General features: G+C 43.0%; 1 protein-coding gene across 1 annotated transcript in view; it reads right to left on the bottom strand.

Annotated features, from left to right (window-relative positions):
- Positions 1 to 8,446: 8,446 nt before the first annotated feature.
- Positions 8,447 to 10,435, bottom strand: part of ALDOB (aldolase, fructose-bisphosphate B) — a 44,947-nt gene continuing 42,958 nt past the window's right edge. Inside the window, exon 9 of the mRNA XM_030221665.1 lies at positions 8,447 to 9,287. Coding sequence (XP_030077525.1) covers positions 9,192 to 9,287 — 96 coding nt within the window. The 3' untranslated portion in view covers positions 8,447 to 9,191. The remainder of the gene's footprint in view (positions 9,288 to 10,435) is intronic.

Below are 10,435 nucleotides of genomic sequence, written 5' to 3'. Positions count from 1 at the left end.
AAGAGAACGCTGTAAGGCAGCTTTTCACCTCATTTCCTCCATTATTGAATTTCTTTACCTGTTCCCATGCCAAAGTGGAGGGGCAAGCAGCGCATGAGCCCCGCTAGACCTGAGAGATTATCGGGTCCAAAGGACCGCTTTACGGTGCCAGGAAGTTGTTCGGGGCTAGGTGCCTCGCTACTGGAAGGAGCAGTGGGAGGTGTCCCGCTCCCCCAGCTTGAGGCTGAGATCACTACTACTACTACTACTACTACTACTACTACTATTTAGCATTTCTATAGCGCTACAAGGCATACGCAGCACTGCACAAACATAGAAGAAAGACAGTCCCTGCTCAAAGAGCTTACAATCTAATAGACAAAAAAATAAATAAAGTAAGCAAATCAAATCAATTAATGTGGACGGGAAGGAAGAGAGGAGGGTAGGTGGAGGCGAGTGGTTACGAGTCAAAAGCAATGTTAAAGAGGTGGGCTTTCAGTCTAGATTTAAAGGTGGCCAAGGATGGGGCAAGACGTAGGGGCTCAGGAAGTTTATTCCAGGCGTAGGGTGCAGCGAGACAGAAGGCGCGAAGTCTGGAGTTGGCAGTAGTGGAGAAGGGAACAGATAAGAAGGATTTATCCATGGAGCGGAGTGCACGGGAAGGGGTGTAGGGAAGGACGAGTGTGGAGAGATACTGGGAGCAGCAGAGTGAGTACATTTATAGGTTAGTAGAAGAAGTTTGAACAGGATGCGAAAACGGATAGGGAGCCAGTGAAGGGTCTTGAGGAGAGGGGTAGTATGAGTAAAGCGACCCTGGCGGAAGATGAGACGGGCAGCAGAGTTTTGAACCGACTGGAGAGGGGAGAGGTGACTAAGTGGGAGGCCAGCAAAAAGCAGATTGCAGTAGTCTAAACGAGAGGTGACAAGGGTGTGGATGAGGGTTTTGGTAGAGTGCTCGGAAAGAAAGGGGCGGATTTTACGGATGTTGTAAAGAAACGACAGGTCTTGGCAATCTGCTGGATATGGGCAGAGAAGGAGAGAGAAGAGTCAAAGATCACCCCAAGGTTTCGAGCTGAGGAGACAGGGAGAATGAGAGAGCCATCAACAGAAATAGAAAACGGGGGGAGCGGGGAGATGGGTTTGGGGGGGAAAATGAGAAGCTCGGTTTTGGTCATATTTAATTTCAGGTGGCGTTGAGACATCCAGACAGCAATGTCAGACAAGCACGCTGAAACTTTGGTTTGGATGCAAGGTGAGATATCAGGGGTAGAAAGGTAGATTTGGGAGTCATCAGCATAGAGATGGTAGGAAAAGCCATGGGATGAGATTAATGAACCAAGGGAAGAAGTGTAGATAGAAAAGAGGAGGGGACCAAGAACAGAACCCTGAGGTACACCGACAGGCAGAGGGATAGAAGTAGAAGAGGATCCACCAGAATGAACACTAAAGGTGAGCGAAGGCCTCCGACAATGCCGGTGCTGGAGCTGCAACAGGGGCAGGAAACCCCTAGTGTCACTGACCGAGGAGAGCTTCCTGCTGCGGGGCGGTTTGCAGCTTGGATTCGCTGGATATCGTTGTTGGAGAAAAGATAGTGGAGAGAGCCAGCGGTTTGGCAGACTCTGGTGCAGAAGGAGGAAGGCAACCATCCGGGGAAACTATTGCTGAACTAACTTCAATCAGTAAGTCTTTTTTGCCTAAAAAAACAGCAATTATAACCCTAGACTCAATATGGGAGGCTTCTATGGGTTTAGAAAACTCTTTTTCCCAGAAATTGTTACTGGTGACCCAGGCCTCAAAATTACGTTTGGAGAAGATTGCAAATTTGGAAACAAGAACACTTAATATTGAGAAAACAATGCATCTGAATAATGATAGTATAAAATCTTTTCAGCAGATACAGCTTAACCTGATTAAGGAAAATGCATAATTACACTTTAAAACTGAAAATTTGGAAAATCAGCTAAGAGCTAAAATTCTTAGGTTTATTAATTTTCCACAAATTACATCAGTGGCTCCTTTAATAACTTTCAAGAAATACTTATCTGAAATTTTGAAGATTCCTGAACAGGCTTACCCGCTTGTCTCAAAAATATACTATTTACCACCATATAAGAAGAAAAAAATAGAAAATAATAACCAAACTGAACAAGGAGCAGAAGCCTCATTTGATATACTCAACACAGATAATCAAAGAAGATGAGATGGGGACACCAGCAACTTTAATAGTGGCTTTTGTATTGGAACCTGATCGAGATTGGATTCTGAAATAAGTTTTTCGTCATACAGATGAACTCTTTATGATTAATAAGATTAGAATATTTCCTGATATTGCAAGAGTAACCCAAAAGAGGCGTCAATTATTTCTAAAACTACGTCCCAGGGTCCTACAGTTGGGTGGTTTATTTTGGCTAAATTTCCCTTGTAAATGTGTATTGAAAGCTAATTCAGTTAAATATATTTTTTATGATCCAACTCATTTGAGTTCTTTCCTAGATTCAAAGGTTGCTATTACCCCTAATCAACAACCAGCACCATTATCTACATCTACTCCGTAATTATCGTTGATTTGGCACCTTATGTTTCTCTTCAAATTTCTTAGTCTAAATTAGTCAAAAATATATTTAATGGAATATTACCTTGTTCTCTCTCACTCTTGTGGACTTGAAATGGAAGAAAAGAAATGATGATATATATATATATGTATAATTGCTTTACTTTGTTTTACTTTGAAATTGTATTGCTTATTTCTTTCCATTTTTTCATATCAAGAGTTTTCTTGAAATATTGTTACTACTTATAAAAATAAAATTAAAAAACATTTTGAGCATGGATCAGATTCGCATGCAACTCCTAATTCTAAATTTTGCTGATTACGGGCCAATGAACTTCAATTATTGATTGGTACCTCCTAAGTAACTAATTGGTTTGCATACATATTTGGGATCCATGCCGAAAATTTTGGCGACCTATATAGAATCTGGGGGTAGGAAGTATAGCTAGTTTCAAAGAAGATGATCACTTAGTCTTTGTTAGGGGTGCTGAGAGACTCGGGAATTCTGAGACTCCAAAGAGGCACTTCCGGTGGATTTGTCCTGGTAGGGTATGTGTTGGTCCCCAGGAGACAACCACAAGTGGTTCTCATTTCTTCAGCCACTAGGGTGGTTCCAGGATCTTAGAGAGATGAAAGGAGGTCCTGGATGCCCTGCTGGAAGTATACAACTGTGCCCAGCGTCTCCCTTTTTCTTTTGCCACAGAAGTAGATACAGGAGATTCCCTAATCCTGCGGTTACTACTGAAGGTTCCTAGATTGTCCTTGTATACCATGGGTTCCCCACTCTCACTGCCCTGGTGAGAGTCCAGAGCTTAAGCAACTGCTCTTGTTGCTGAAGGCTCCCAGGTTTCTCCCTGTAGATCGTCCTGGGTAAGGCAACCAGATATAGAAGAAACAGAAACATAAATTTGCTTGGGCTTAGATGGCTAGGGCCTTTGGGCTGGATTGGGCTCTCCCCTCACATGCAAGTCAACAGCCAAGTAGGCAGGAGCCAAAGACAAAGACTTTAGTTGTGCACAGGGTTTTATACCCCTGATAAGATCCCTCCAAAATCTATTCCCTCCTCTTATAGTAATAAAGGGCAAGCTAAATCTCCATCCTTCTAGAAACTACAAGGTGGAAATAATGTCAGCCTGTACAACCACTAGAGGTTACTTCAGGATCCTAATATAAAAGCACCCTTGGATTTCTACACTTGGATGGATTTCTGTGTCTAAACCAGAAGTACCAGGTCAGTGGCACCCTCACCAAACAAATGCTTTGTTTAAAGTCTACAGCAACTATACATATAACTTGGGCAATTGAAATCACTGTTATAGGGCTGTGAGCAGCATTCATTTAGCAGCAAAGTTCAGGCAGTGACTAGAAACATATGCAGTTATCTCCAAATATATATATATATATATATGTAAAAGCCCCCTTCTATCAAGGCATGCTAGTGGCTGCCGGTGCAGTAATGCTGACAAAGCCCATTCACTGTTGGCATTGCTGAGCGGCTTGATAAAAGGGGTCCTAAGTTATCCAGCTTATGTGTTTCAGCTTACTGAAAATCAACATAACTGTAAACAAATATCTTAAAACAAAAACTGATCTCAATGAGTTGATGCACGTGATACATGGATGATCAGGATGCATTTCAACATCTCACTACAAACATGGAGCTATCTGGTAAAGCCTTGACGGTTGGCAAATTGTGTCAAATTTTGTTGAGTCCTTTGAAAGATTCAGTCACATAATAGTTTGGGCTTTGGAAATTTGTTGCAACCCGTAGCCAGAGTTGGGAACAACAAAACAGGAAGAACCTCACGCCAAAACATGGACCGTGTCGGGTCCTCCTGTATGAGCAAGTAATAAAGAGTAATTTAAGCACTATCTCTAGTGTTGGATTTGTCCTTTGGTCAGCCTCTACCGTAGCCAGAGTCCCCATGAATAAGTAGAATTACTATTTGCATACACTGAAGATACATTCTATGTACTGTAAATTTATCTCATTAGGGATATCTTGAAAAACATTACTGGCTATTGGGTCACCAGGGCAAGCTTGGGAAGAGCCCTGTGAGAGTATATAGGTATGGACTTAGTTTGAAAAACCAAAGAATGTTTCCAGCACTGTAGCTGTATTTGATAGGAATCACTGATTCCTCATTTAGAGCAGCAGGATAAGTAATATCTAGGGATCAAGGCTGTGGGGTAACCATCACTCTCTGTCAGAGGTTCTCTACCCAGTCCTATCTTCCGCCTTAACCGATATACTCATATCACCCCTCTCCTCAAGTCACTTCACTGGCTTCCGATCAGATACCGAATACAGTTCAAGCTTCTCCTACTCACCTACAAATGCACTCGATCTGCAGCCCCTCCTTACCTCTCTACCCTCATCTCCCCTTACATCCCTACCCGTAACCTCCGCTCTCAAGACAAATCCCTCCTTTCAGTACCCTTCTCCACCACCGCCAACTCTAGGCTTCGCCCTTTCTGCCTCGCCTCACCTCATGCTTGGAACAAACTCCCTGAGCCCATACGCCGGGCCCCCTCCCAATCCATCTTCAAATCATTGCTCAAAGCCCACCTCTTCAATGTCGCCTTCGGCACCTAATCACTTCATCTCTTCTCAGGAAATCTCATCTACCCCAACTTGACATTTCTTCTTTTAGATTGTAAGCTCTTCTGAGCAGGGACCATCCTTATTTGTTAATTTGTACAGCGCTGCGTAACCCTTGTAGCGCCCTAGAAATGTTAAGTAGTAGTAGTAGTAGTCCTCAGGACACACCAAGCCAATCTGGTTTTCAAGATACCCCTAATGAATATGCACGAAATAAATTTGCATGCACTTCTTCCACTATATCCAAATCTTTCTCGTACATATTCATTGTGGGTATCATGAAAACCTGACTGGCTGGGTGTGTCCCAAGGACTGGGTTAAGAACCCTTCTCCTACATGTTTAATTTTAGGATTTGTACAGCCTGTATTGTTTTTTTCTACATGAGATCCAAAAGTGAACAACACTATCTTATTTTGATTCTAAAAGGAGTTGTAGTTTCAGCGAACCCTCACTTTGATCACTGACCCTTGTATTTAAGTAAAATTGGTACATAAGATTTCATTGTGTACAGTGGGACATTCTTTATGTAATGAAATGCTTTGTCATTGAACTTCAAGCAATATCTTTTTAAAACTTGATTGAATTTATGCCGTCTGACATAGTGGCAAATGTGGGACAGTTCTAGATATAAACAGAGAAAATAAAAGCAGATTTAGACTATATGGTCTATCCAGTCTGCCCATCCATATCAACTATTAATCTCCATAATCCCTTCCTCTCCCATAGAGATCCTCTGTGGTTGTCCCACACTTTCTTGAATTCAGATACCATCCTTTTCTCCACCACTTGCACTGAGAGGCCGTTTTGCATGTATCAGTCACCTTTCTGTGAAGAAGTTTTTCATTAGATTAGATGATTATTTCTGCGTCTATCCGATGCTCCCTTGCTCCCAAGCTTCCTTTCAATTGAGAGAGGCCCGCTTCCTGTGCATTTATGTTATGGAGGTATTTAAAAGTCTCTATCATATCTTCTGTCTTCCACCTTTCCTCCAAAATATGCATTGTCCGCCTCCATATTCTTTATGATGAAGACTGTTAAGCCATTTTAGTAGCTGCCCTATTTGCAGGTGCAATCTCCAGATTTGTACACACTACTCCAAATAACATCTCACTAGAGACTTAGAGGCACTATCACCTCTTGTTTTCCTGCTGACCATTCCTCTCCCTATGTTCCCAAGCATCCTTCTGACTTTTGCTATCGCCTGTCTACCCATTTGGATCATTAGATATGATCACCCCTCAGTCCCAGTCTTTTATTCACAAAAACACTTCACTGCTATACTGCACTACTCCTGTGGGTTTTGGCAATCCAAATGCATGACTCTGCATTTTTAGCATTAAATTTTAACCGCCAAATTCTACATAAGTATTGCCATACTAGGACAGACCAAAGGTCCATCAAGCCCAGCATTCTATTTCCAACAGTGGCCAAACCAGGTCACAAATACCTGGCAAGATCCCCCAAAAAGTACAAAACATTTTATGCTCCTTATCCCAGAAATATTTTCCCCAGGTCCAATTTAAATAATGATCTATGGACTTTTCCTTTAGGAAGCCGGCCAAACCTTTTTTAAACTCTGCTAAGCTAACCGTCTTTACCACATTTTCTGGCAACGAATTCCAGAGTTGAATTACACATTGAGTGAAGAAAATTTTCTCCGATTCGTTTTAAATTTACTACTTTATAGCTTCATCGCATGCCCCCTAGTCCTAGTAGTTTTGGAAAGTGTAAACAGACACTTCACGTCTACCCGTTCCACTCCACTCATTATTTTATAGACCTCTATCATATCTCCCCTTAGCCGCCTTTTCTCCAAGCTGAAGAGCCCTAGCCGCTTTAGCCTTTCCTCATAGGGACGTCGCCCCATCCCCTTTATCATTTTCGTTGCCCTTCTCTGCATCTTTTCTAATTCCACTATATCTTTTTTGAGATGCGGCGACCAGAATTGAACACAATATTCGAGGTGCAGTCACACCATGGAGCAATACAAAGGCATTATAACATTCTCAATTTTTTTTATGCTGGAAATGGCATATGATGGGGGCAACATTACACTGGCTCCTGCGGTAGGCTGGCGGTAGTGCCAGATTGGCGCATGGCAAGCCCATGGTAGACTTGCCGTGCCTTTGTAAAAGGGCCTCCAAATCTGTTTCTCATTTGGGATCTTGTCAGGTAGTTGTGACCTGGATTGGCCCCTGTTGGAAACAGGATACTGGGCTTGATGGACCTTTGTCTGTCCCAGTATGGCAGTACTTACATACTTACATCTCCAAAATCAGGACTGGATCAGTTTACTTAGGTTGATCTGAGGCCAGGGCCAAAGAGAGGGGGGGGGGGGGCATAATGCAATTACCCGGGTCCTGACAGGATCAGGAGAGAGACAGACCCCGATGCCAGGCCCCCCCTTAGATGCTGGGGAGGAGCAGACATAGGATTCTAAACTGGGGTTCCTGGTTTGGCAGGCAGGGGTCCCCAAGCCCCACCAGCAGAAGCTTTCCTCCAGCACTGTTCTCTGCCACATTGCCTGCCATCGCTGCTTCCCCTCATGTCACATGTGCTCAGTTTTGATGAAATTGAGCATGCGCGATGTGAGGGGAAGCAGCAGCAGGGCAGGCAATGCGGCGGAGAACAGAGCTAGAGGAAGGCGGTCTTGCCTTGGCCCGGCTCAGTCTCTCGGAGGCCATGTCTGAGGCTGAGATGGCAAACCTAGAATACCGTTCCATAACAAAAACACAAAGATACTCTTCTTTCTCTCAGTATTTATTTCCTTTCACAGTTTAAGAAACACATTCACAAACAAAGACTGTTCCAGACACTTTATCCTCATTAAATGTACAGTTACCAACTGGTTCCTAAGACGGCCACTCCAGTCCTGCATCTACCTCATTGTATGTTGGAATATTGGTCCATGCTTTCTTAGTTAGACATATAGGACTAAATTCTATACATGGTTCTAAAAAAAAAAAAATTGGAGCTGAAAAAAAGCACTATTTTATAAAATGTGCTTAAAGTTAGGCGTGGTTTATAGAATAGCACTTATGCCCGGGAATCATGCTTAATTTTAGGTGCGGCCATTTGCACCAACTAAAACGTGGTGCAAATGCCAGCGTGTAAATTTAGCTGTAAGGGCAGAGTAGTGTGGTCAACAGGACACTTCCAGGGAGAAACACGTAGACCATGGTTTTGTTGTATTTTGTTTTTAAGTATTTATAAATATGTTCTTGTTTAGACTCCGGATGCAGGCACATTAGCTGAAAGACAGTGCTGTGTCGAGTCCTTTGAACAGTTTTATGCAATAAATGTGATTTTGATATTTCCATCGTCTATGTGGCCCTCTCTGGAAGTGTCCTGTTGACCACACTACTCCGCCCTTATAGCATCTACCTTTCGTAGTGTTCTACGTTCCTCCACTTTGTAGTAATCTGCGTGTGTAAATTTAGGCATGGATGCCCTTATTCTATAACTATGTGCCTAACTTAAAGGAACGCCCTGATCCGCCCATGACTTCCCATTGGACTCCTGTGCCTAAATGTACGCACACACATTTTAATTTATTCTAACTAGTGCCAAAAATTGCTTGTTAAAAAGCCAATTATCAGCTTTAATTAGCTCATTGTTCAATTAAATCACATGCGTAAATAGACATATGAAAAATGTAGCGCTTTTTTTCAGCATTTGGGGGATAATGTCTATGAATACTGTGGGGTAAAACCAGGACTGAAGTGGATTGTCTGGGGAAATGGAACCAGGTCACAGCTTTATTTTTCTCATTTTTGCATTGACTCTGGAGCAATGAGGATTAACTCAGGAGGGGGGGGGGGGGGGGTGGTCCTATGGCTGCTCGCCATTGGTTGGAAGAGGTAGGATGGACTGCAGCATCAACTAATCAGAGAGAGAGAGCCTTTGTTAAAGGTCCCAATTTGGAATGATCAGTGTTGGAATGTGTTTGAGCTTGGGGTGGAGCCAAACGCTGTGGACTGAATCTTGATTGGGTGTGGTTCTTCAAGCCTTCTTCCACTGTCTCAGCAGATGAGGGGGGTGAGGAGTCGAGAGCAGCTTTAGTAAGCATAGCTGGCGGTGAACAGTGATTGTGCAGCTGCAGAATCTGTCGCTCCTGATGCTGTATACTCGCCCTTGGATGCCAAGCTATTGATCTGAAACCAGAATGCACAATTGTTAGAAAGCAAATGTCAGCCATAAGCAACAAAGCTTGTTTTATCTGATGTCTCAGTGAATTCTGGGATTTGTAGTCTCATGTTCTGTTTTTAGAATCTTGCCCTGTGTGGCTCATATGTATGGCTCTTGTTAGCCAAATTACATTGGCTACCGTTAGAAGCAGGCTCATATTTTAAGTTGATAATGATTACATTTCAGATTCTGCGAGATAGGGGCCTAGAATATTTACAGAGCACCATTAGGTGGTGTACCCCAGGGAGGTTGCTGAGATTCGGTTGCAAATAGCTTCTCAGAAGAAAATGAGGAGATTGCATAATAAGGCATACACAGTGGTGGCCCCTGTGAACTTGCACCAGGAACAGAATTATTTGATATTTTGGAAAAAAACATTGAAACCTTTTTTTTTTAATTCCCAGAGAGTGCTGGAGGTTAAGAGGAGGCTGGTTTTAGAGTAGAAGATAGTGTAGGGGGGCACTGAGTGGTACATTTCAGCCTGTGAAAATTTGGTACAATAGTGGTGGGTTGGAGTAGATGGAATATTGTGATTTATAAGGCCCTTTTACTAAGCTGTAATAAGCACTAGCATGTGCTTAAAATGGCTTACTGGAGGATGCGCTCAGGCATCCTGCAGTTAATTCCAAATCTGCACATGCTAATTGGGATGCTACTAATTTTTTTGTTGTTGTTGTTGGTGGAGGAGCATGTCAGGAGTGGCCTAGTGGTTAGGGTGGTGGACTTTGGTCCTGAGGAACTGAGGAACTGAGTTCAATTCCCACTTCAGGCACAGGCAGCTCCTTGTGACTCTGGGCAAGTCACTTAACCCTTCATTGCCCCATGCAAGCTGCATTGAGCCTGCCATGAGTGGGAAAGCATGGGGTACAAATGTAACAAAAACAATACTCAGCTCAGGTACATTACTGCGTGCAAACTGGTTAGTGCAGAATTACCATGTGAGCCCTTACTGCCTACAAAACCACTCTCTGCACCTTTCTATATCAATAACTTTCTCTTGCTCTCTTCACTCTGACAATTCTAATCTCCTTACCCTTCTGTCCCTGTCTGCTTTGTGTCTAACTAGTTCAAGTGAAATGGCCTTCAGCTTTCTTGGTCCCAAACTCTGGAACTC

This window comes from Microcaecilia unicolor, chromosome 1 (genome assembly GCF_901765095.1).
Source record: "Microcaecilia unicolor chromosome 1, aMicUni1.1, whole genome shotgun sequence".
Lineage (NCBI taxonomy): Eukaryota > Metazoa > Chordata > Amphibia > Gymnophiona > Siphonopidae > Microcaecilia > Microcaecilia unicolor.
Note: the sequence above shows the minus strand (reverse complement) of the source record. Positions and strands in the feature narration are given on the sequence as shown.